Raw genomic sequence first — 27,706 nt, 5'->3', positions numbered from 1 at the left:
TCATTTATTCCAGCTCTGCTGTGTTTCTCCTCTCTGAAATCTCGTCATTAGCATTCTGAATATGTTGATTCTGATACTATCCATCACTTCCCATTTCCGTTTTCTCAAGGTGAAATCTCTCTGCTAATTCAAAAAGCTTTCCATCTTCATTATGTAGAAATGACTTTGCCCAAAGACAAAAAAAAAAAAACAAAAAACAATACCAAAATAAAAACCCACAAAAACTCGATAAAATTGAGGCCTAGCCATATTTTCTGCTAGAATAGTAAATGCACAGGAGGACATAGGCGAGAAAGAAAGCATAATCATTTAACTTCTTCTTTCTGGGATATTTTTTTGAAATATTGAAAGTTGTTTCCCAAGAAGCTACAAATCTATTTAGCTCAAAACTTATTACTCAACTAATTGTTTGTTTTCTTGAACCTGGGTATTGTTTGAAACCACCAGCATCATGCTTTGAATGACCATGTCTCCAAACAAACAAGAATGGGCTAAAATCCTGTTCTTAAGTGGCATGGAAAGATACCAGGGGATAGTTGTTGCACAGCTGATATTTCTCCTATTGCTTAAATATGCTTGCTCAGTAACTGGGCATTTTGCTGTGTATATTACACCAGTATGCTAGAGTTACTTGGGCGTCTTTCTCCCCATCTTGTGAATTACCTCATGAATTACTGGCTTGATCAGAGAGGCAGTAATAATAATGGATGCATCTATTTATTTGTAGAACAAGTATCACCATATATATATATATATATATATATATATATTTTTTTTTTTAATTAGAGATTCCCACTGTTAATTGAAGGGTGTCTTATGTCTTCTGTGTGTTCAAGAGAGCCCTTTCTACTGATTATTACTAGCAGACACCGAGAAAGCCGGACCAGTGCAGAGTTCACTTCTACTACACGCTGATGCTGCTGTACTAGTGTTCAACATGCCTGTGAATATGGTAGACTGGACTTTATTTTTAATAGCCTCCCATTTGGTTCAGCTCAGAAAGGTTTTACATTTTGCTTAGCACAGATATTTAAGCTTGCAATGTCTGATGGCTCCAAAAATACACAACAAAATCAAATTACTGTGTTTAATGACCTCAGTGAGTATAGTGTAGTCACACCCATATAGTTTTGCTTTCCATTAGCAAAGTAAGTAATCATATAACCTCTATAATTGAATTAATAACTGTATCTGCAGTATAGATTATAGTAAGGCGTCATGTTCCTGATTTTCTCCACCAGTGGATGGGAATTTCCCTGAATGGTGATGATCACGGAAGGTGGTGATAATCTTAGAAGTAGAGGGGATTTGGGAGCGACAGCCACATCTAAATAAGGAGAAAAAAAAGGTGGGGGATAAAGGGCATGCAGAAGTACTAGAAAAGGATTTACTATTTTAGCATTGTACCAAGTGTTGTCCCTTACACTTAAATAGAGTCTCATTTATAGTATCAGCTTGAATGGCTGTGATTTCACTGCTGGCAGCAGATCTTACCTGTGGAACCTTTCCAACCTCTGCTCTGCTCTGTTGTTTTTGAAAATCCAGTGCAGGTAGAGGCTGCTTTAGTTTATTTTTCTAGCCATCAGAAATGCATTCAGAAGCTGATGAAATGAAGGATTGTCACATTATTTCCTGATAATAGAAGCTTTGTACAGAAATGTTCGTGTTTCAGAGTATTCATAAAATGCGGGGAACACATTTCACCTGCAAGTGCTCATGGGTCTCCTGAACAAAAAATTGTATCCTCTTGTGCTGTTCATCCATACATTTTACAATTGAAACATGAATATTTGGTTATTCAAATCAAACATAGAAGTTTACGTAATGGTTAGTTTATGTAAGGCAAAGAAACACACTTTATTAATACCTTCACTATTTTTTTCATTGATTGTTTTCCATTTTAGTGTATTTATCTTATGTAAGAACAGAGGAAGGTACAGTGGTGCTTACCGTGGAAGTAACAACAGAGAGGGAGAAATGACGCATTGGAGCATTCTCATGCTGCACAATAAGTTCAGTCAGTCTATTGCCCTCCCAGAGCTGTAGCCTGCTCTTCTTCTCAGCTTTAACAGCTGGTATCAGATCCTTTCTTCCAAACAGGTATTTGTGTGGCTGGGCAGATGTTTTTGGAAGATGAGCTGGATTAAAACTAGCTCGGGGAAAAAAAAAAAAAAAAAAAAAAAGTTAGATGGGAAAGAATGGCTGGGGTAAGCAGAGGGTTGCTTCAGTCACCATTTTGTATATTTAAGCATCACATTTGTAGAAAAAGTGTGTATTTTATATATTTGTATATTTAAGAAAGTAACAGTGGTGAAAACAAAGACAATTTATAAAAATACATCACTGACTTCCTGTGTGGTCTTAAGCAGGTCAGTTATCTCATACATCAGCTTCAAACTGGCTGTTGCTGGAAACCAGCTTCTATATTTAGGCTTTTTTTTTTTTTCCTCAGAAAATAATTCTTTTACTTGTATTTCTCCTTTTCTGTAGCCCTGAAGTTCTGTATGCCTCCAGATAGGTTTTGTGTAAGCTGTTCGTGTTAGCTCAGTTTTATTCTAAAAGTACTGCAACCTCACCTGATATGTAGATACATTTGAAGCTTTGGATTGCCAAATTGCCATTGACTGACTTTGTGAGACACTTCAGGGCACGGGGTTGCAGCAGTCAATAAAAAAAAACAGTGAGAGAAATACCTGGTAGAGGACAGTGGGGTCACAGGCTATATATAGAAGAATCACTCCAAAAGTAGAATAAAGTTTAGAGGTGAATAACATTAGACTATTTCAGGGGTATTGAAAGAAGTCTCTTTTTTTTTTTTTTTCACCTTCTTTTTTTAAAATCTCCTGGGAATGGAAAAATATTGCTCAGTAAAGAATGTCTGAACCTATTTGCTTCCTAGCTGCCAAGTCATGTACTTGGACTCAATGTAAGCGTCCTTCAGTGTGCTTAGTTTATTGCACAGCCCCATCAATAGGTTTGTTTTTCCATCATATAATTCTGTACAATGATTGTAATACGGCAGCAAAGCTTCATCTTTAGAGATTCATTGTTCTGAAACAGTTCTGAAAATTAGGTGCCTGGTATGTATACCTGCTAACTTAGAAGCTGTTTTTTTCCCTGCATGTGTGCAATGAAAAATGGTCTCTGAATAACAAATATCATTCCAGCATTTGATTTATGCCTGAAAGTAACTTCACTGAATTTTGATTTATTATGTCTAGAGGATCTCCTGTATAATTTCTGAATCATTTCTGTTTAACATATGCAATAGGGCATTTTGAAATTGATGTGACTGAAACTGATACAGCCCATAAAAATAGATGAATGGTGTTAAGCCATTTGATTCAGGCATGTAATCACGAGCCACAGTATTCCTTCAGCCATCGTTCTTCCATGTAAACATGCTACCACGTGGCTGGGTTCAGCAAACACTTCCCTCCTATTTCACTAACCATACAGACAGTCAAGACTCCTGAACTTTGTACGGCTTTGGGAATCTGTTGGTTTTCTCTTACCATAACCTCTGGGTTGCTGAAGATATCTGAACGTATCCCCCTCATCTGCAGCTTCTGAAAGCTACACCACCTCCAGCTGCTGGTGTCTGGGAACCTGCAGGTGCCTTCCAGCTCCAGCACTCTCCTTCTCTGATCCCCTGAGCAATTGTGTGGGATGCAGCAGGTGCAGCACAGTACAGTTCTTGAGACAACGCGTGCACTGTCTTCTGTCTCCAGTTATTCAGAGAAAAACTACTAACCCCTTTAATAGCAAGATGGAAACTTTGAAACTGTTTATTCTATCCACAGGACCCATGTTGTCATTTAGCTTTCACTACACTGAATGTAAACAAAACCATAGGCTCCTCTGAGCATTTCCTCTCAGCTTTATTCTGTTTGACATGCAAGGGCCATTGTGCTTGGCAAGGGCGACTGGGTTGCAGCTGCCTTTGACTTCCAGGATTTTTTTAGTGACTTCATGGTGTCTGGATGTGCGCAGAATACCGTGACACAATGGGGAAAGTGGGATTTGATTTATTTGAAATTAAAAGAAAAAAAAAAAGTGATTCTTAGAAAACAATTGTCAGAAAACCAAATCAATTCTGTTTTATTTTTAAGACTTGGAAGGTTTTGACTCTGTAGTACCAATTGCTGAGAAGCTTAATCATCCGACTACAACCAGACCAAAAGCTACTGGCAGGCGACCGCCCTCTCAGTCTCTCACATCTGTAAGTAAATTTTCCTTCTCTTTTAAGAAAATTTTTCCTGACTTTTTTTTTCCCTTCTAGTTCTCTTCCCTGGTGCTTTTAATACATGTACACTGCCATTCCTTCACACGTACAGTGAGGCGGAGAGATGCAGCTCAGGAAAATTAGTGTCAGAAGGCTGCCAGTGTTTTGAATGCTAATGCTTAAAACATTCCCTCCCTTGTAAGATTTGTATCCCCTTGTTTGGGTGCTGCCAGGTTTTCCTTGCCAACAATGGGTGAGGCCAGAAAAATCCTTCCTAAAAATCTTTGGAATAAACTAGCTTGTGCTAAGTATCGAGGATTTTATAAGCATTTCCAAAAAGAGGGCTTTTTGGAAATTATTTCCCTTGATTTCTCCAGGCCACTTACTTACCAGACTTTGAGGACAGCAGACTGTTGTTGGCCTTCAGTAGCTCTCCTTGAGCCATCATACATTTCCTCTCACAAGCTCATATTTGTAAATATATGGGGGACTTAAATTTCTAATAAGTACCTTGAGACACTTGATTTCATAAACCATGCTTTGGAAACCATTGCTCTGTCTATGGGAGAAGGAACAAGGGGTGAAAAGAACCTTCCATCCCTGTTTGCACCTTTGCAAAGAGACCGTGCCTGTGGCAGCCCTGCAGTGCCAGCAGTGTGCACAGGCAGCAGCATGACTCCTCTGAATAGCAGCAAAGAAAGACCTGCACTGAGCAAAGTGGTGGCAGAGCGGACACCCAGCACATGGTGCTCGGCATCCTAGCCAAGTAAGGTACAGCTCTGCTTGTGGACAGGAAGGTGCTTTAATCTTATATAATGCAATATGAAGATGTAAATTATTGTTGAGCCCAACTCTCTAAGTATTTCTCACTTCGTCTAGCCTGGAAAAACAAGACTTAAAAAACTGGGGAGAGTGCTGATTTTAAGGATTGTTACTTTGAAAATAGTTTTTAAAAATCATATACATTTTCTTCTTTTTCTGTTGAGTTCTTATACAATGAAAGTATCTGCATTTTTTTCCTCTCATGGTATGTGTGTGTTTAACTACGTAGTCGTCCCTTTCAAGCCCGGATTTCTTTGACTCACCGAGTCCTGAAGATGAGAGGGAGGAACATGTTTCTGTTACACACAAAACTGTTGAAGTGTCAAGGAAATCAAGAACTGTTACAATATCACAAGTAAGTTATTTGGAATGCCTCTGTTTGACCTTGTTGCATGCATTTTAATTTTTGAAAACATTATTAAATAGTTATTGTTAACATTTAATTCAACAATCACTTTGGTAACCAGTCCTTTAAAGAAGTTTAAAAATGGTAAGCGGTACTAAAGATTATTCTGGGTTTGAAATGCAAGTCTAAAGTGAATTGCACAGTTGAACTGCCTCCATAAACATAGCATGAAAAAAAAAATCCTTCTAGAGTAAATGTATTTCACAGAATCAGAGAAGTTGGGAATTGCATTTTAGAAACAAAGGCCCCTTTTGCTGTTGTAAATTGAGTTTACATGAGATGAGTCTGTGAGCAGAGAAAATACAACTCTTTGAGCCCCTCCAATAGTATGTGAATTTGCAAGTATAATCACCTTTTATACAGTATAATCATATAGGCTTGTGCCATTCTTACTGTATATTGGTAGAAAGCTGTAAGGTAATCAAATACTACAGAAGGAGTATATAGATTAGGCTTTAGAGGTTGGACCTATATTTTAGTACATAAGAATATCTTGAACAATATAAAATTACATTTTAATAGTATAACTAAAGTATTTGAAAGACGCCGTCATGCACTTCTGTGATCAGGTTCTGAAGATAATGTTTTGCTATATAGCTCCCTCTTCTGGGTGCACTTGGATTAATGCATACTCTTGGGCCAACATCCATAAATGATCTGCTGGCATGACAACCATGTAGATGTTGTTCCTGTACAACACAAAGACTGCTATCAGAAAGTAGCTGCTTGAGGCTCTAATACAGATGGCCAGTTAAGCTCTGGAATAATGTGTTCAGTGTGGAAGACTCCAGTTGTGCCTTGCTCACTTGCTGCAGGTTTGGACGTAGCCTCTCTTTTCAGTCCAAAGGGAACTTGCATCTGCTCATTTAAGGGTTACTATCCATGAAGGGTCTGATTACAGCTACACACTGCTCAGAGATGTATGCACGTACATAAAATGTTAAAAGAATCACAATGTATACACAATACATGAAACATTATTAAGGTTATGGAGTCCATGTTATTCATCTCTCTTGTGATTTATAATGTCATTTTTCTTTATATAGTCCCACTGTCTGTTCCACAGAACACGTTTCTTTAAGCAGTGCCTGCCTGGGACAGGTTTGATACTCAGTCACACTCATGCAGTGGGGAAGACTGTTTTCTGCAGAACATGGTGGATCCTGCTCTTCCCTTCACACCCCATTTTCTCCTAATTCTCATCCAACTGCTAACTTTTCTCTCAGTTGCTTTGTCCGGTTAATACCCATGGCCTCAGTCCTCAAGTCTTCACTCACCACGTATCTCCATCTGTTTCCATAACATTTTTTTCTCAGTATCTTACTCTATTCACCATTCAATTTCAGTATCTCTTTTCTAATGATAGAGTTAGATGCCTATGGTGGTTTCACCCAGCAGGCAGCTGAGCTCCACCACAACTGCTTTCTCACTCCCCCTCCTCAAAGAAAAAGGGGGAGAAAACGTGACAAAAAGGGCTCAGGGATTGAGATAAGGGCAGGGAGATCACTCAACAATTATCATCACAGGCAAAACAGACTCAGCATAGGCAGATTAATGTAATTTATTGCCTATTTCTAGCAGACTAGACAATGAGAATCTGAAAGCAAACTACAAACACCTTCCCCTCCATCCATGGGGCTCTTCATGGGCTGCAGCCTCCTCCAGGCCACATCCACCTGCTCCACTGGGGGCTCCTCCACAGGCTGCAGCTTGGAGATCTGCTCCATGTGGGACCCATGGGCTGCAGGGGGACAGCCTGCTCCACCAGGGGCCTCTCCACAGCCCACAGGGGAACTGCTGCTGCCTGCCTGGAGCACCTCCTGCCCTCCTGCTGCACTCACCTGGGAGCTGCAGGGCTGGCCCTTGACTGACACGGGGCAGCTGCTGGACTCTTCTCACAGAGGCCACCCCTGCAGCCCCTCTGCTACCAAAACCTTGCCACATATACTCAATACAGGCAGTCTTGTGCTTTTTTCTTATTCTGGGCTAAATCAGATAGATCTTCCAATAGTTCTTGTTGGTGTTTTATAATGCACGCATTAGCATTACCAAATAACAACATGATAAATAAGTGGCACTTTACTTGCCATTGTGATACCTGCACTTGTACATTGTGCTGTGTATACAATGAAGTAACTGGTCCGATATGGTAGGTGTCTTCTATGCCTTGTCTGTTAAGTAGAGCACTGTGTTGCAATTCGAGAAATGTGGAATCCTTCTGAGCTAAGCCATAAATTTTCAGGATAGCTAGGTTAATGCTGCATTATTTTCTTAAGTTCCTGTAAGAATAAAGAGCCATTGGTAGTTATGAGGATTCACAGATGCTTCAGGTACCAGAGGACAGTACAGTGAAGTTATACAATTATTTTATTTCTTATTAATATATTGTCATTCTGAAGTCACGGGATTTTGTGTTAGTTTTTATATCATTTCACCAAGCAACTTTATGGAATAGTTAGCTATTTTCGTAATACTGAGGGCAACATTTAACACAATCTTCTAATTTTAAAATAATATCATATATTGAAGAATCCTTCAATGGTTAGTTGAAAATCATCAGTGTAATCCACAAAAAATGCAACTTGGATTCTTGGCCACACAATTTTGTGCTCTGCAGGAGACTTCCGTGGATGTAGGCATGTTCTTACAAACTGAGAGAAATCCTTACATTTGTGAGAGAAACAGTGGATATCTTCCTTGGTTCATTGCAGTGCTCAGACTGAGGTCTTGGAAATGCTTATTGCTGATCAGTTTTAGCTACTGGAAACTTCTGCTGAAACTGTCTGGAATTACAGGTCCCAGCTAAACCCCCTCTGATGTATAAGTACAAAGATAATTTGACTGATTGTTTTAGCTGTCATATTTGAAATTTTCTATTTTCTGACTATGGACTTTCAACATTAATATTTAGCAGCAAAATATTTAATGTTTATTAGAGGTTTTGATTTCCATAAAGCATTCTCCAGGCATTAAATGTTGTTCTTTTTGTTACAGGTGTCTGATAATAAAACTTCCTTGCCTCCGAAACCAGGAGGTTTGGCTAGTGGCAGTAATGTACAACCATCTCTATCCCCTTCACCGTCACCTGGATTTCATTCAATTGCAATGGGAACAACAGGCCACAGGTCAAATTCCCCATCCCTGTTTGGTACTGAAGGAAAGCCAAAGACTGAACACTTGAGCCAAGGTCAGACTGCCCTGGAGGAGCTGAGAACACAAATTAAGGAGCTAAAAATCATCGTTGAAACGATGAAAGACCAGCAAAAGTAAGTACTGCAAATCACAGCTGTAATTGGGATAAATCCATTAAGTGGGGCATCAGTTTCTTCTGGAGTTTGTCTTCGTATACATTACTGATTGCTTTTGTGTTTGTGAGTGGTTTCTGTCGATTTTCCTGACAGAGCACATTCAGAGGTGAGGTCAGGAAAAAAGACTGGCACTATCAATCCATGTGCTTTGTGACATAAGCAGAAGCTTATGGGCTGTTGGAAAAGTTAAGCTATACAAGCTATAAGTGATGAATAATGTTATATTGTTTAATTTGCCAATAGCTACTTGGGAACTCACTCTAATCTTAATAAGGGGGGCATTTTTTCTAGTTGTAATATGAATTTAGTACAAGTGCCTAAAACTAGTAAATTGATTTAGAATCATGGAATGTTAGAATGGTTTAGGTTGGAAGGGACCTTAAATATCACCTGGTTCCAACCCCCCTGGCCTTGAGCACCTCCAGGGATGGGGCATCCACAGATTCTCTGGGCAGCCTGTGCCACTGCCTCACCACCTTCTGAGTGAAGAATTTCTTCTGAATGTCTAATCTAAACCTACCCTTTTTTAATTTAAAATCATTATTCCTTGTCCTATCACTCCACTTCCTGACAAAGAGTCCCTCCCCCAGCTTTCCTGTAGGCCCCCTTTAGGTACTGGAAGGCCACTGTAAGGTCTTCCTGGAGACTTCTCTTATCCAGGCTGAACAACCCCAACTCACTCAGCCTGTCCCCACAGGAGAGGTGCTCCAGACTTCTGATCATCCGTGCGACCCTCCTCTGGACTTGTTCTAATGCTTCCATGTCCTTCTTGTGCTGGGGGCCCCAGAGCTGAAGGCAGGGCTCCAGGTGGGGTCTCGAGAGTAGAGCAGAGGGGGGGAATCACCTCCCTCACACTGTTGGCCACGCTGCTTTTGATGCAGCCGAAGATACGGTTGGCTTTCTGGGCTGCAAGCACACGTTGCCAGTTCATGTCAAGTTTCTCATCAACCAACACCCCCAGGTCCTTCTCCTCAGGGCTGCTCTCTATCTTTTCTCCACCAGGCCTGTATTTGTGCTTGGGATTGCCCTGGCCCACATGCAGGACCTTGTACTTGGCCTTGTTGAACCTCATGAGGATTGCACAGGCCCACCTCTCAGACTGTCCAGGTCCCTCTGGCTGGCATCCCTTCCCTCCAGTATGTTGATTGTACCACACAGCTTGGTGTCATCAGCAAACTTGCTGAGGGTGCACTCGATCCCACTGTCCATGCTAGTGACAAAGACGTTAAACAGTGACGGTCCCAGTACTGACCCCTGAGGAACGCCACACTCATTACTGATCTCCACCTGGACACCGAGCCATTGACAGCAGCTTTCTGTGTGTGTGACCATCCACCCAATTCCCTACCCACCGAGTGGTCCATCTGTCACATCCATGTCTTTCTAATTCAGAGGCAAGGATATCACGGGAGACAGTGTCAAACGCTTTGCTGTTGTTTGCTGGTGTGTTGCTGCTAGCACATTTTCACAGGAAGCTTGTATTTCAGAAGCAGCAATGCATTTGTCATTAGGACATTTGAAGTTGGGTCTATGACCCTGCATCTTATTTCAGAGATGGCCATCCTTGTTTTTCTTTAAGCTGCTCGTTTTGTAGGGCTTTCACATAGTTTTTGTTAGTCCTGAGAGTATTTGATGTTTTGGAAGCAAATCCTTCACTGTCATTGTCTGTTGCCTGGAGCCCAGTCAGGAAAAGGAAAAGGCAAAGCAGATTGCAGAGATTGGGACAGAACAGGGGTGCGGGGGTAGTTTGGGAGAAGACCTTGCAGGAGGGCATGGTTCAAGCTACAAGTAGCCACTGAGCCCCACAGCTTCATCTCTTAGGCTGACTGCTGCTCCTCTGGCCTCCCCAGCCCATCTTGCGTGGGCTGCTCCCACCTGCTGGTCTCTGTCTCAAGGTGAGGGCACTTTGGAAATGTGGGAGGGTGTCTGCTCCTCATAGCGGCATTCTCCTTCCCTGCCAGGAAGGGAGACAGCAAATCCATACCTGGGAGTCACTAAGGTTCATAAATTAAGCTGAAGTTTACTTTGTGTTGTTGGCACAAGCGGCTTCTAACTGGCTTAAGCATACGATACGATGGGCAGAATTTGTGTTACAGCTCTTACAACCCACCAACAGCCAATCCATCTACATTTTGTGCAGAAAAAGGCAACTGGGTACAGTGTTCGTACAGCTAGCCAAGAGCAAACCCTGTGGATGCAGCGCTGTTGGGAGGAAATGTATTATTTGCATTAATTTGGGGCAGGGGGAGGGCAGGGGATGCCCTGTTATAGATAGTCTTACTTCTCTGTAGTACCTAGTACACAAGAATATACATACTTTAATTAGTTATTTGAGGAGAAAAAAGAAACAAAAAAACAAACATAACTAGTGAAATATGGAAAATACGTTTATTTTTTTGCATTCTAAGTTTTTATATCGCATTATTTTAACAGAAAAGAGATTAAGCAGTTGCTGTCTGAGTTGGATGAAGAAAAAAAGATCCGTCTACGATTGCAGGTACTTAAATTACATACAATGAAATATCATCAGGTTTGATTTAGCCTCAAGTATAGAACATAAAGCTCTGATAAGATACTTAGATACTAGTGAATCAAAAACCCTTTAGCATTTTTACTAGAACATTTCTAATACGGGGTACCTCCTCCCTTCCTGGTGTTACCAGTTTGTGTCATACATATTGCAGTGCTGGATTCTTACCGAAATGACTGATAATTATCTAAAAATCTATCAGCACAAGTGCACAAGTACCAAATGAAAGAACACCATATAGGATTCCAAGTGCGATATTTCTTTAGTCTCAGTTTTAGTTGTCTGATTATGTTACAGGAAAAAACGTATGTTTTTGGTTTTGGTTTTAATGACTTGCTCTCTTCCAGAGCTTTATATTTTGTATCAGGCTGGTCTTAGTGTTGCCATGCCTGGAATATTATTTCACACAGCAAGGTTTTTAAGTCCATTTTACAGACTGTACTCAGGTTGCCCTCACCAAAACATCCTAAACAATATGAAAGATGGTGTTAGGATTAGGAGCCAGTTCCTGCTATCACAGTTTGTGCGGTACCTTAGCTCTAGAAGTTGTCATGTTGATTTAGTCTTTGCCAGGCAGCGTGCTGCCCTACCTGCATGTGAGGAGCAGAGCTGCACCTTTGACTTTGATCATTGACTCTGCAGCCTCAGTAACTGCTTTTCTGGGTTTGGGAGAGTGATGTACTTGATAACTGCTTTTGTATTGATTAAGTTTTATATTTTGATGGTATAGGTCAGCTGTACTTTCTCTTTGTACTAGGGATAGAAAATCGAACTGCAATTTCTCTGGGCTGCTCCTGCTCAGTGGAGGGTTTGGGCACATGACAGAGGGTGGCAGAACTGTGTAAAGGACTTTATGCACACCACCACATAGGCTATGGCTTCTTGTAGTTTGCAATTCAGCTAAAATTGGAATATATGCAGATAAAACTGATGAACATTTTAATAGCAGTCATTGATTTAGTCTAACAGGGCAAACTATTCAGAGGTCTGTATTCCACCTCCAAGGACGGCTTTAAATCTTTACACAGAGCCCTACATTGATGGTTTTAAAAATATGATCTTACGGCTGAATGCTTTTACTCCTGCTCAGATGTTCAGATGCTGATCAAGATGGAGTAATTAGCTTTAAATGAAGATCAACAACCACAACACCACCAAAGAAGTTCAGCAAACAAAAGTTGCATTAGTTGATCAGTGCTCTGACAGGCATAAAGCAGCACAGCTCCTGGAGCTGCTTTATGTATTAAATAAAGAAAAATGCAGTGATGATATGGCCCACTTGAGCACTGAGGGTGATGGGGAATGTATCTCACATCCCTGCCTCAGGGTTTGTGGTGGATGCTGGAAGGGCCGAGTGTGCAGCTGGGGGTGTTGGTAGCTGCAGCCACCTGCTTCTGCCACGCCACTGTACATCCACCAGAGACCTTGGGTGCTTGGGCATGGGCTCGATGGGTGTATAGGGCCACCATCCCCACAGCAAGAGCCATCCCTGCAGGAGGGAGAGGGCAGGTTTTGCTCCTCAGCTCAAAGTGGCTCTGTTTACTTGTGCTGGGGTAAGTGCAGCTGCTGGTGCATGGGCACAGCACTCATTTGGCGAGTAATTCCTGGCAGCGAGCTGCACAGGCTGTGAAAGCTGTAACTGAGAGTTTGAAAGGTCTTACAGCACGTTCACATATATATATATGAATATATTCCTCTGAGGGGAGGGAGCCATCACTGGTCACCCTGTGCAACATAGAAGGTCACCTCAATTTGCGAAATCTTTGGAAATAAGAGTGGTATAAAACCTGTACTCAACGCCTGTGGGAAAGATGGAATATGTGCTTTTCTAGCAGCATCACCTGTGTGTCTTAAAGCATCTAATTTCATCAGAAATACTTTTTTTTTTCCTTTCAGATGGAGGTTAATGACATAAAGAAAGCTCTTCAATCAAAGTGAATACTTGATGGATGGAATGTTGCATTATTCTACATGACTGAGACTCAAATGTATGCCCCAGCCAAAATAACTTTGTGCCAAATGATTTAAGAATTGCCTCAACATCCCTTTATTGAAGGATTAGCACAACCGTTTTTGATAGCACAACAAAAATATCAACAGTGAGGAAAAAATCTCCACACGAAGTGGTGCTGTGTGGCACTAGTTGTGACTGAAATTGATCTTCTTGTGCTAAAGGCTCTCTACTTCAAGATCATAGGTGAAATGAAAACTCAGGCAGTTTAGTCCATAGTGGTACTATTTTGATGATATTTTTCCATAAATAAAGTGTATTTCAGATTATCTGTTTACAAGCTTTATGATTTTGATTTTTGGTTTTTAATTGTCTTTTGTCACAGATTTTAAAATGTTTGTACTGCATATAGCCAGGAATGAATGTTAACGTTGGGGCTGGAGGGATTATTTTTGCTTCGAGATAGAACAGCCTACTTCTTGTTACGGTCTTATGTTCTGTTAAATATGCAATTTCATGTCCCCCGACCCCCCCCCCTACAATCAACCTGACGTTGTGTACAGTAACGTGTTTAGGAGAAGAACACCAACGAAACGAAAATCTGGTCTTTGCAATGATTTGTGCCTTTCTTTGCCACACTCCGACTGGAGCTGGTTGCAAGCCGGGTCTCCGTCACGTAGCTCCCCCGACTCCTGTCACCGGTGTCCGGCAGAGGTCCCGCTCCTCGTCTGCAGCCGCTCCCTACGGCCAGGCTCGTGCGGGGCGGCGGGACAGAGCGGCGCGGTTGAGAGCAGCTTTGTCATTATCAGCTGTGGCTTTTTAGCTTTCCCGTTTTTGATAGGCATCTCCTTCGGTTTTGAATGTTCATCTCGCTTGGTTTTCCGTAGACTGATTTCAGCGCCCGCCTCCGTCCCCGATTTTGCACAGAGTGAACAGAATATGCATTATTAAAGCAAAAATAAATAAAAGTAAACTATAAAACATGAATAAAAAGTTGTATTATTTACTGCACAAGGTTTCCTATCGTGTGACATTGTTTCATTTGCTGTTTATGTGCCATTGTCCGCTACATTATGTTGTATAAGCCTTCTGCCATTGAGTTATATACAGCGAGACACTTTATAGCCCTGTTTTGCAGCAGGGCTTTCTCTTCCTCGTTTTATTGAACCTGGTGCTTGCTTTGTTTACTCCAGTTTCTATTTTCATCCTTTCAGAACAACTTCTTCGTTTTCCTGTTAGTGGTTTCGCATGCTCCTTACTACCGGCAGAGTATCTCATGCCTTGTCAACAATCTCTGCTGAGTTTTTGCAAAGCATTTAAATAATGGATATTTTTGCACAGCATAGAGCGAGCGGGTGAGTGATATTGTTGATACTTCAGAGTGTCAAAAACTACAACAAAACACACAAAGGATTTGTTCGTCATCTCAGCGAATACTGGAATTGGCTCCACCCGGGATGTCCTGTATCACCGCTCACCATCCTGCCTGCCAGCAACTGGATGAGACACAGCCTCGGCTGGCCGGTCACGTTCACACGTGGATGAGACACAGCCTCGGCTGGCCGGTCACGTTCACACGTGGCCAGCAGAGTTCCCGTAACCTTCTTGACATGCACAGATGTGTGAAATGCACACTCCACTGTACCCCAGGTCTTGCTTTATGGATCTCAAACGGCAATACTGAACCTCACCATTGGGATAATTTCCTCAACAATCGCATGCGATTCTCTTGTAACTGCGGTGTCTGAGACTGAAAGATCTGATGATGAAACTTGAGGATGTTTCAAGCGGTCCCAATATATTGCTCCGTGTTCTTAAACAGAAACACTAATAAAATATTTTATCACTGAAATGCTCTTATTTAACAATCCTAAATAACTACATGAAGATATTTTTTATACAAAGAATGATAGTCCCATCACAGCTTTCCAGCAATAAAGGTTTCTAGATTATTTCCATATCTTTTGTGAGGTTGGTGGCAGAGAGAAGAGGAGGAAATAAGGATAACAAATAAGAATTCTCTTTGGGTTTGTAATGTTGTATTTGCAATGTGTATCCATAAATAAATACTTCTGGCTTCCTAGCTGCATCCCTGGAAGAAAGTCAACTATTGTATCTGTGGTAAATAAAGTATTAATTCCAGAGCTATACTTCAGAAATATAAGGGACATCTCAGAAATGCGCTTTTTTTTTTTTTTTCAAATGAAAATCTGAATTTGGCATGGAGTTTCTTGATAGCAGAACACATGATTTTTTTTTTCCCTCCTGTTGATGATAACTTGAGATGATAACTTGTCGTTTTATAAATGCAAATTAAAAGTCCAACCTATCAAGCTCTGTAAATGAAGATTAAATAAGATTTTGTGAAAATGCTTTGTTTTGAAAGTTTATTATTCTGGGAGAAGAGAGTTCACAGAAACACAAGTTTTTCTTCTTGCTGCATTTCATTATAATAATAGAAGGTATTTTACATAGCATGTGGATTATTCCCTTTTTAAAGAGGCTCAATTATGCATTGAACCTGTGGTTAAGAACTGCTGCTTTTAAGAATGTTTGGTTTTATATTTAAAGAAAAACAGAAAATGCTGGTGAGCTAACAAGTGCTTTTGATGTGAAAATTATTAAATATTGCTGTTTGAAGAGTTGTGTAAAATGATTTTTTGTTAATAGCACACAGTGGTCTTGCAGTAGACTTTGGTTTACATGTAGAAATCCATGTAGCTCTGAAACATCAGGGCCATGCATTTGCATGATGATATTTCAATTCTTGATTTGGAAATTTGTAAGATTATTAAGAAAAGAGTTTTATATTCTTCTTGTAATGTTTTTTCAACCCTAAAAGGAATCAACATTGCTTAATGTGGGATCATAGCACTTAGTCCTTGGTTTTCCATGGGAATGTGACGGTAAACATTCAAGATGTTCTTTAACTTTTATTAATTGTATTTCATCTTCTGTTTGTGTTTTGCTTATTAACAATCCATTCATAAATGAGCAAAAGGGTTAGGCAAACAGCTCAAAGGATTAAATATAATTACAGGCAACGTGCTCTTGGTTTTATGCATATGATAGCCAGCTGCCCAGTACAATTCCTGGGCCTCTTTATGTCTGGTACAGCCTGGGACAACCAGGACTGACGTTTTCACATGTGCCCTCACTGTCCTTCCCCCTGCTCGCCCTCGGCCCCAGGCCTGGCACAAAAATACATTTGCCTGCAGCGGGGCTTGCCTGGTGTGAAAATGTCTCGTATTCCTGCGAAATCCTCGGCTGTGTCACGTTGCAGTCATTGCTGTGCTGACAGCTCTCGCCACGTTAGCCTTGGTTAGGGGTGTAAGAGGCAGAGGGGAGGATGGTTTCAATTGCTCTGCCACTTCTGGGCCATGCAGGGGTGGCTGCGGTGCTCAGCTCTCCTTCGGCAAGCAGGGGGAGCATCCTCCCAGCGCTGGCTTGAGCCCAGAGGGGTCCTGACATGAAAAAGAGCAAGCAGGGGTGGATCTGAACCCCTTATACCACACACCGGGTGCTTGTCTCCATGGTTATTACCCTTGAGCCAGAAATTAGATTTCGCTTGGCACCTTTGGCCTCAGCTGATTTTTTGAGCTGGCCTAGGAATTAGCAGCTAATTGCATATGCCCCGGCCCATTCATCCCGCTTCCTGCAGCTGCTTCCCTCTCTCTGCCCTCCGTTTTGGAGACCAGCCAGCTTCCTTAGGTAGCCAGCCCTGATGGTATGCCGGGATGCCAGCACTTCCCAGCCTGCAGCAGAGCAGCTGAGGAAACAAAAGGCACTCTGCTAACTTTCCCCAGGCGCTGTGTGTGTGTGGCTGGGGGCTGGACAGGCCCATGGGGGGCAGGCCCCAGATCCTGGCCTCCTTCCCCTCACAGCCTGCAAGATAGAAAGTCCGACTCAGGTAATGAAGGTTATCGGACCCACACAACACACCGCTGGTTGGTTTTAGCTGTGTTAAAAGGATTTCCAGCCTTTTCCAGCCCCACGCAGGCACAAACTTTAGCATGTAGGTAGCATAAGCTGCTGGGAGCCAGAGGAACAGATGCTTGAGGGACTTGCTTGGTGCCATGGAAATAGCTAAACTAACAAAATGTCTTAGTGCTGTTGAGCACGTAAAAGAAAGCATTAGAAATTTAATCCTAATTCTAAATGTGTCACTAGTGTAGGATGCAAATTTTAAGATGCAAATTCATTTGTCGAAACTGCTACCTCACAAATTGAGGTGCTATCTCAGTGTATTTTAGGAAGTTAACTCTAGTTGCATACAAATCCCCAGAACCAAATCCTTTGCCATGAGAAGAACTGCTCCGACACGTTGTAAAAACCTGGAGAGGCAGGACTTTGCCACTCTGTCAGACCCTCAGATAAGGTAAGTGTGTTCAGAGCTCTCTTATCTTCCTTTATTTGTAGGAGAGCAGCTGGGGAAGGTAGCTGATAGTCACAGGAAAACATAATTGGCTTTTATCAATGTGATCTTAGACGTTGTACTAGGCTATGTCAGAGGAGAAAACTTGAAAATTACTGCAGCGACAAAGCAAATGAGATAACAGCGACCAAATTTCACAACCATTTTTGAATATCAGAACATTAAAGAAGTGTCCGCCTTCAAAACTTTTCCTGGTAATGCCCCCTCATTCACTGCGCCCAGACCCTGCGTTTCCATTTGCCTCAGTACAAGCTGGTCTCTGCCTGCTTCATCCCCGAGAGGGAAAGGCGAATGTGCCCACACGGAAGGACCCATCAGACTGCTCTTCGTCTCCTCAGATCACACAGCATAGGAATAAAGCTTGGGATTTTGGCAGAGCACTCCTTGGGCTCTTCTTAGAGGAAGTACAAATGAGGCTGGGCAGCCGTCCCTGCTGCAGGACGATCCATCGCTTGGGTTTACCCCTTCTGGGGATGCTTCTCTGTGTGAAGGGCAGAGTGACAGCAGCGAAGTGCAGGAGAGGGCACCGTTCACACAGTCTCTACCATGCTCTTCCTCCCACCACAAAGCACCCAAAAGCAGAGCAACAGGTGAGAAAGGATAAGTAGCAAAGTACGTGCACCTGCATGGAAAGTGCTGCTGCTGGCTAATATGGCTACTCGGGATTGAAAGAGCCAAATTTACCGAGCCCTGCTGGAAGCACAGATGCAGCCATTTAGCAAATAAAAGAACAAGGCACAGGAAACATGACATACATTTTGAGACCCCAGCAAAAACAGCGTTGGCTGGAGACAGCCAGTTCATTAATGGATGGCAAATCTCTCACCGGGGGTTCAGGATGTTTGTGCTGTGATTATGCAGCCGGGCTTGGTGCATGTCACTGAGCTCAGGGGAATGGAAAATTTCTCATGCTCTGACACGAAGCACCTGTTTACCTCAGAAAAGCAGCTCAGTAACCTGTGGTCGGGGAGCTCCGGCAAGAGGATGTCACACTACCGCAGTGGCTAAGAGCTTTGATATTGGACCTCAATATTAAGCTTCAATATTAATCTGGATACGTTAAAGTCAATGTTGTTGATTCAGACTAAGTGCTGACCCACGGCTCCCAGACGTCACCAGCGCAGCAGGTACCTGTCACCAATGCCCCAGCTGGAGCAGAGCTTTTCCAGCTGGGTGCAAGTCTGGGGCAAGCCCATATTCTCCCACTGACATTATCGCTCTGCTCACTCAGGCCCCATGCTTCCTCAGCCTATTTCCACCTAAATATAAAGGGCAGCAATCTCAGCCTAAAAAACCTCCTGTTGGCTTGAATCTGATGCCTTCCTTGTTCAGAAACACGTGTCCCAGCACTCCTGAGATGCACAGGAGGGGAGCTGCCAACTGGAGGCTGAGTCCTACCACCTGAGCCCACCTGAAGGTGCTGTGCTGGTGCAGCAGCTCTGGTAAGAGCAGAGCCTTCTGCAGGCTCTGGCTGGTGTCTCCTTGCAGGCAGGACTGGCTGTTGCTGTGCCTCTGTTGAGCAGAAAACGAATGGGATGCTCCACAAGTTGGTTTTGTGCTGCAGTGGTGTGTGCGTGCTGTATGGAAACCTGTGGCCTGTCTCATGCGGAGGGGCTAAGAAAGGGTATCTGAAGTTTGTCCTGCACACATGTTCATGCCAGGGTGAAAACCTTATATTTTGCTTTGTTGCTGTGTGAATAACTAGGAACACTATAGAGCAATACTGAAATCATTCGGTTTTCCAAATGGACTTAAACTTTGAGAGAAAACAATGCAGTTGGGCGACAAAAAATATTACCTTGTACCCCTGCTTCTGGAAATCTTACTGCTGAAACAAGCTAAACACTCATTTCTTCAAAATATCAGCCATTATTTTGCATTTCCCAAATGAGAAAAGAGGTAGATCATTCTATTACCAAAGCTTTAGCAAAACGTGGATCTGTCCCTGTGAAAAGGTCAGGAATGTTCTGTGCTTCTTGAGTGTCATTAATCTGAACAGGAAGCGAGTTATTATTTAACTTGGTGTTGTGACCCTTTCCACTGCAGAGTGCAGGAAGAAACTCTCTGCTGCTTTGATAGAAATGTGCTTCGACACAGTGGTAGGCTGAAGGTCTCACTCTTACAGCACAGTAAAACTTTCCCGGGATGATTCCTATCACGCTGGCAGATAGAGGTCTGAAAAAGGAGTGCATTTGAGTGGCAGTGGGTCTGGCCATGAAGTTTTCTAACTGTACAGGATTGACGTGCTGCTTAGCAGTGGCTCTAACAGCCTCGAGCATGTGACACTCTTCTGGCAAAGAGTAAGTGTAATGCAAGTTGACAAAGCAGAGAGGACAAAGTGTTTGGCATCACAAATTGTTTTGCTGTGTAACCAGGAGCAGTTGTAGACCGGTGCCCAGTAAGTCATGTGCACGTTCAGGTCTCATCATTAAAAGCACGGAGAACTGCACACAGCCAAGCCCCAGTACTAAAACCAGACCCAATGCTAATAAGCTCACACTTACAAGCAAAGTCATCGTGTAAGCAGAGAAAATAGTGGCCAGAGCTTCTGAGAAAGGCTAAGGTTGCTTTCTCTCTCACTAGGTGCCTTAGCTGTGCTCCCAGCTGCTATTGCCTGCCGCTCCCAAGACTTTTCACACTGCAAGTTCATGAAGATGAGTTACTTATTGACTAAAAAATACCATGTTTTAAACATTGCTAGACTCCTTCTTCATATATCATCTAATAAATGTTGCAAATGTGGATGCAATTTAAAGATTTTTATTGCATCTGTACTAAATTTACTCATCCGCCTAAACATAAGAATTTTCATTAGTACCTATTGCAAAAGTGAGTATCAACATAACAAATGATGTATTTTTATTTTTTTTGTCACTTCAGAGCAATTCTTGCCTCTTCAGTATTCCTTTATTCCTTTACATTTTGCAGTCCCACCTGGTAATCACCTATTGTGATTATGGATCTTTAAAATGTTTTCAGGTAGCACTGAGAGCTTTCCTTTGGCTAAGCTTGCAAGTCTTATTTGTCCTCATGTATATGGCATCCAGAGAAATGTAAAAATAGCTTAAACATGAATAAAAATGAGCCACATATTGTAGATGTCTTCACTGTGTGCATAAACACATTCCCTGCCACAGTCACAATTTTGCTGGGCTTTTGTTAATTAGTAGACAGAACAGGGCTGTTTAGCTGGAATAAAAGTGAGTGCTCTGGTGGCTTTTGTTGAGGATATTTCTTCAGTGAGAAAAAACTGGAGAGAAGCTAAAAGTGAGAATCTCGTCTTAAACCTGTCCATAAGAACAACTGTGAAGAAAACAATGAGGCACCACGATACATGACAAAGTCAGGAATAATTTGATCAAGCTGAAGACAGGAAAAATAATCAGACCAAATAAGAAAACGCAATCATCTGTGAGTGCAAACATTTTAATCCAGGCCTCTTGAAGGTGGTTACATTTCCCTGGGGAATAAGAAGTACATGTATACTTCTCACCCCTAGGGTCTGCTGGGTTGGAGAGAGACCTAACATGAGGAGCAACCTGTTAGGTTTAGGATTGCGAAAGAGAAAATATTTGTTGTCAAAAAGCTGCCTGAGTGAAGAAATCTAGGGCTGATGTTGTGTTAATATTTATTACCGGAACCGTGGACATGGGGCTGGTTTGTTTTTCTCCCATCTGAAGCACAAACAAGAAGTTATGAGAAACTTGTTGAAAACTGCTGATAAGTGGCTTTCTCTCTGACTAACTGATCACAGACTGTGGTTTGGAGAAGCTCGGTTAACCTCTGGCTCTCAGCTGGCCATTTGCTCCTCGCTTTCTGAACTGACTGGGGAAGATTGGGGACCTGGTACTTCAACCAAAACAAAGCTTTTACCAGACTTTATAATGTGCCAGAGAGAAATAATGTAAATAACCATTAGCCATATAGAAAGCGTGAGCTTTCTGCTCTGATGGAGATTCAGGAAAGGCATCTTTTTATTTTGTTTTGTTTTTTATCCTCTCCTATTGTATTTACTGGATTTTTATTTTATTTCAAATGCACACAATCTGCAAAAGCAAAAATCTGGCTTCATGGCTGCTGTTGAGAAGACCTGCACCATTTCCAAAATGGCAAGTGTCCACTGCTACTCTGCACTCCTTAACCATTCAAGCTCTCAAAGACTTGCCCTAACACTAGTTAAGTTAGAAGTAAATCAAGTTAGTTAAGTTAAACAATAACTTCTTATTAGAGTGCCTGATGTGCTGAAAACAATAGGAAATGAAGAGCACGGAATCAAAGTGAATTTTGAAATGGATTACATCTTGCTCTGTATTGTGTGCACAAAGCGTATGTATACATTTAATATTTTTTAAGATGGGTGGAGATGAAAGAAGAGAAGGCCACCCTTTGTCTAACTTTGTATTGCATACAAGATGTCGCTGTCCTTTGTTTGCAAGGGGTAGTGGTGAGCAGATGCTGGGTGCCATATGCTACCCCATGCAAAAGTGCAGATCTGAGGAGAAAGCCATGCTTCTGAACCAGCGCTTGTTTTCTTTGCCCTCTTTCTCTGTCAGCAGGCCAAATGAGCACGTGCTGTCTCATGCCCTCCAGTGAAAGAAAAGCAAAAGAAATCCCCGAGATCTCCGGATCTGGTTCCAACACTGATTCAGTGGCTGTGAGGGGGTTTGACTTCATGCCATCCTTGGAAAGCAGATGTGCCTGCAAGTCGGTATTTAAAGTTTGTAGCATTTGTAGGCCTTTTCATTAAGTTTCCCCTCGAGGCTCATCCAAGTGGTTTAGCTGTCATTGTGCAGACACAGTATTTTGAATCTAACAAAACCACGCTTTGCTAGACTTCTTAGAGAGAATCCGCAGCATTTTATTTAAACCCTGGCAAAGCTTCTAAAGACCTTAAAAAAGAAAACCCCTCTTATCTGAATCCATACTTAAAAATAAAATCTTATGTTCCTGTTCGGTAAAAACATACTGACTTTTTTCCTCCTTATCCACATAAAAGCAGCATCTGTATGGTTACTTGCATACCTGCTCACTGGATTTGATAGATACAAAGCTCTGCTTGAGAAAATTATGGCATTGTCATTACATTACTTTATCAGAGCAGGTGTTGACTTGAGGTTTGCTGTATTTTGTTAGGATGGGTTCTATGCAAAGACAAAATGTCATGGAAAGGTGTGTGAAAGCTGAGTGTTTGCATCTGGCCCTCGGCTTTGAATAGGCAACCCTGGAGGCAGAGGCTCTTTTCACAACCTCTTTGCTGGACCACATTTCCAAAAGAGGAAAAAGTGTAGCATGAGTTACCTTCTTTCCTCTATATTTAAATTCTTACTTGCACAGAAATGTTACAGCCCCCCAAAAAATCTGAGTCTCCTATTTGTTCTCTCTCAGATGACTTGCAAGACCTGAAGATACTGTTATTTGGTGGAAATGTCAGGCCCATCTGACAGACTCAGTTGCAGTATACAAAATGAATCTTCTTCCTTTAAAAATACTCCTTGCTTCTAGCTTTAAATGAACTCAACAAATGGCACCAGTTTAAACCACTGAAAATGGATTTTCAGAATGAGGCAGCTTGCTAGGAAAAAATGCCAGAGGGATAGTGAGGATCCTATTTGGAAGAAGAGTGAATATAATCAAGAAAGGAGAGATATACTTGTTTTAAAATCCATGAAGGGAGACTGTCTCTGTTCCAAGACAAAGAGACAGACCTCTCAGCAACCAATTTAAAATGGTACCAAGTGTTAAAGACTGTGAAATGAAACCCAAAGACACATCTTACCTCTACAACATACAAGGTTTTGGTAATCTCTAGAAGGCAGGAAAGGCTTACTTATTATGTCTCAGGGGCATCCCGCTAAGCAATTCCAGCCCCCGTATTTGTTCTAAATTAACACTTCAACAATTTTCAAGATGAGAGAAAGCACCACACCATGCCTCCCTTGTTCTGAACCCATTAAGCTGCAATTTGTTTTTGCATGTTAGCTGTTGAAAGCCTAAGAACATTCTTGAGTAAGATAAATGCTTTCCTTTGTAAGTAATCCCTTAACTTTCACAATATTATATTTTTCATTTCAGTACCGGCTCTTCAGCCAGACTTTCTTATAGTGAAAAAAAAAAAAACCCACAAAGTAGGATTTGTACTGGGGAGGATCCTTTGTGTGTGTGCTCCTGCTATTTGTCAGTTGAAGGCTTCCATGTGCACATTGAGTTTCTTCTAAATGTAGATTTATATTTTTCTCCTAATTGTTTCCTTGCTGGAACAAGGCTAATAGAATTAGAGTTGTCATATAAAAAGGCTTATTCAGGCCTAGAGAGGAAAACTACCAGCAAAGAGAGGGATCTCTAGGGGTCAAAGTATGTAATTCCCCCAAAATTTCATGTATTAGTGATTTTGTTAAAAAAAAACAACACGGGCACCCCCAACCTGTGGACTAAAGTCAACAGTTTACCTGCTCCAAACTCTCCAAAATCAGAAACAAGTTTGCCTCTTAAATGGTTTCTCCACATTCTCCCTAAAACCCTTATGAGCCCCTATGTGCAGCGCTATGTTATCCTTGTGTCGCAGAGTCTACACCTAACTGAAAGGAAGGTGTGAGGAGCTGGGGGTCGGCCTCTTCCCACAGGTAATTAGTGATAGGACTAGAGGGAATGGCCTCAAGTTGTGCTAGGGGAGGTTCATCTTGGAAATGAGGAGACATTTCTTCTCAGAAAGAGCAGTCAGGCATTGGGTAGGCTGCACCACAGTGTTCATAAATAATGCCATAGATTTCCTATGTGAACTAAGAAGTCATTTAGTCACCTTGGGAGAATTCAGTCCAAGGCCTACCTAAAGTTAAGCCATCAGAAGAATAGCTGAATTCTAGCCAGTGATGCAGACAAACTGCTTTTCAACACTACCTTAGTATGTGGGTGTCTAAAGTGAATAGGTATGTTTGTCCTTGATGTGTATTATTTCTGCTTAGAGAGAAGGGAAGTAATTAAAGCAGAGCTTATGGAATAGAGGACAGGCGAAATGAAAAAGTCTGCTCTGTGGGCTTGTGTGGCTGCATTTCCATTAATGTTTCAGGTTGGATTAAGAGAGGTCTTTTAAAAAGTGATTCTCCCTGCTGTCCTCGCAGACTCCACTTTGGTTCATATCACAGAGCAGTTGCAGCTGCAGTCCACAAGCTCTGGTCCTTACAGATGAATGAAAGATGCGTTTTAAGATTACATCAGTTTTTCTCCAGCCACTAGTGGGCATGGGACCTGTGGGACTTGACCTCGTCCTCCAAAATGCAATTTGTGTGAACAATGGATCATCTGCATGAACTTTTTCACTCTGTAGATACATTCCTATTATGTCACAAGTTGTCAGAATGTACAAAGCCTGTGTGACCCTGAGTCACAAAGTTGGCCCTAGCCTTATTTAGCAAGGAATGTGCTATCCTTGTTACCATTTTTGGAGGCAAGAATATTTTGTACTTCCGGAGATCAAGTTCTTGAAGACTTCTTGAACTAATTCTTCAAAATAAGTCTTTAAGACTGGCAATACATGCCTTCATGTTCACGTATCTTATAAAATAACAGTAAAACGTTAGAAGACATCTTCCTGTACTTAAGACAGAGCTTTAAAGCATGTTAATCAATTCATGTGTTTTGCAGTGACTCTTCAGCAATAATAAATTTTGATCATGATGGAAATAAAATAATGTCAGTATGGCAGGCTGGAGAAATGAGCTGACAGGTACATTGTGCAGTTCTACAAAAGCAAGTGCTGAGACCTGCACCTGGAGAGGAGAAATCTCGTGTACTAGTAGGTGCTGGAAGCCAGATGGCTGGAAGTGATGTTTGCAGAAAAGGTACTGGGGATCCTGGTAGACACCGTCCCTGGGGTTGTTCAAGGAAAGGTTGGATGTGGTGCTTAGGGACATGGTTCAGTGGGTGACATTGGCGGTAGGGGGATGGTTGGACCAGATGATCCTGGAGGTCTTTTCTAACCTGAATGATTCTGTGATTCTGTGTTACACTGATGAGAGGCTACAGCCTGAGCTGGAAAATGTCACGTGGAGCATGTGAAACATGGTAGATAAAGCTGAAGTTTGCACGGTCCTGCAGTTTTGCCACCTAACCTAACCCATAACAGTAGCCTAAAAGCAAGCTGGAGAGGGACTCTGTCAGGGAGTGTAGTGATGGAACAAGGAGTAATGGCTTTGAACAAATGGAGGGGAGATTTTGATTAGATGTGATGTGAGGAAGAAATTCTTCACTCAGAGCACAAAGTGCACATGAGAATTAGGACTGAAGATGCACCTTGCTTCTGTTCTTTTTCATAAAGTAATTTTAATTACCTAAAAACCAGTGTTAACAATAAATCCAGGGCACAGGATGGGAGGTGGAGGGCATTCCCTATGACCGAGGAGCAGCTTTCTTTCTGGCAAGCCAAATGGCCCAGGGAAACCAGCCCCAGAAATGGGGCCCTCAGCCCCCCAACCCTCCTCCTTCTTCCACATGAGGGAATCTTCCTGGCCACCCTCAACACATCCGCCTTTGGCCACACATGGGCCACACACATCACAGTGGCCACCACTGCTGTGTCTTTGCTGCAGGCCCTAAAAAACAGGACCCTTGCAGGTGGCCCACCACTCGCTGAGCTTCTAGGCCCTCTGACGGCCACCTTGTGTGGCAGGAAGGAGAGCCGAAGAAGCAAGATGAGCGGCAGGCCCCCTTGGTGTGAGGACAGCGATGCAGTCTGAGGAAGCACCGAGAAGGAGTGCACCCAACAAGGAGACGTGTCGAGGGCAGAGGGATAGCGCACATGGCACAAAGGACACCAGTGCCTGAGGGACCTCTTGCGCGCAGCCCACAGACACTTACAGGCGGTACCAGTGGCACTGCAACAATGCAGGGAACAGGCCGCCTCTCAGCCATACAGTGACAGGGGGCCAGGGTCTTCCCCATGGTACAGTGGTGGCGTGGAGCGAAGGCAGGAGTGCCAGCCAGCCAGCCGCATGGAGGAGAGGTGTGCCTATCATCCAGAATGCAGCGTGGGACCCAGCCGTGGACGTAACCCAGGCGGCAGCATTGAACCCATGCATGAAAATCAACTGGAGAGTGGCATGGGACCACGGTGTGGGACTGGACAACCCCCTGGTTCGGCACCCTGGCCAGAGAACATTCCAGATGGAAGGCATCCCATGTGGGCAGTCCCGGGCAAGGACTGGCTTGTCCTTCTGCCAAACACCGTGGAGCCCACGGAGATGGATGCACCAAAAGATGTGGAGGAACCAATAGGGTTGGTTCCACCTCGGCCAGGTCAGACCCGGGACTCCCCCGGCCTGCCTCTGCTCCCTGCCATCCGAGCGCACCAGCAGCATCGCAGCAGTGCCCGGCGAGCTCCCTGCTCGTCGCTCAGGCTCCATCCCCAGCATTAGCTTGGAGCCACCGAACACCACGGACATCCCGCAGGATGTCCTGGCAATAAAGAACTGTGTTGCCAATTCTCAGGGCTGTGTGAGTGCTTCTTTCCCATCCCCAGCCCTTGTGCGAGAGGCGGCAGCCCTTCTGCACAGAGCCTGGAGGAGGAGCACAAGAGACCCAGCTCCCTTCGGGCTGCTGCACTGGGCTGACAGGAGGAGTCCCCGAGGGCCACCATTTACCTTTAACATGTGTGAAAATAGACTGAGGGGTGAAAACAGTAGTGTGTAAGCGATTATGGGCGGGTAATTTCTTATCTTAGGAGTGAGTTTCTATATCTGAGTAATTGGTAACGACAGACATGGAGAAGGCTGAGGTACTCGGCAACTTCTTCACCTCCGTCTAACGACTGAAGGCGGGGGGGGGCTCCTAATGGCTGCGAAGGGCAGTGGGACGGGCGCAGCCCGGCGGGGCCACACGGCTTAAATCCCCTGCCGGCGGGGAGGCGGCGTGTGCTACCAGGGGCGGGGAAGGGGAAGCCATAAACGAGGCGAGGCCGCCCCGACGGTGTCGCCTCCCCCCTCGTCCCGGCGCTGCCCGCTTGTCCCTCAGCCGAGGGCGGCCGGGCGGGCGGGGAGC

General features: G+C 43.1%; 1 protein-coding gene across 2 annotated transcripts in view; it reads left to right on the top strand.

Moving 5' to 3' along the window:
- Positions 1–14,241, top strand: part of SH3KBP1 (SH3 domain containing kinase binding protein 1) — a 219,892-nt gene extending 205,651 nt beyond the window's left edge. For both annotated transcript variants that reach the window (XM_084306299.1, XM_084306300.1), the window contains 5 exons: positions 4,113–4,222; positions 5,277–5,402; positions 8,448–8,719; positions 11,195–11,258; positions 13,188–14,241. In XM_084306299.1, coding sequence (XP_084162425.1) covers positions 4,113–4,222; positions 5,277–5,402; positions 8,448–8,719; positions 11,195–11,258; positions 13,188–13,229 — 614 coding nt within the window. In that variant the 3' untranslated portion in view covers positions 13,230–14,241. The remainder of the gene's footprint in view (positions 1–4,112; positions 4,223–5,276; positions 5,403–8,447; positions 8,720–11,194; positions 11,259–13,187) is intronic.
- Positions 14,242–27,706: the final 13,465 nt, after the last annotated feature.

This window comes from Netta rufina (assembly GCF_964035555.1).
Source record: "Netta rufina genome assembly, chromosome: 1".
NCBI classification, from domain to species: Eukaryota; Metazoa; Chordata; class Aves; order Anseriformes; family Anatidae; genus Netta; species Netta rufina.
Note: the sequence above shows the minus strand (reverse complement) of the source record. Positions and strands in the feature narration are given on the sequence as shown.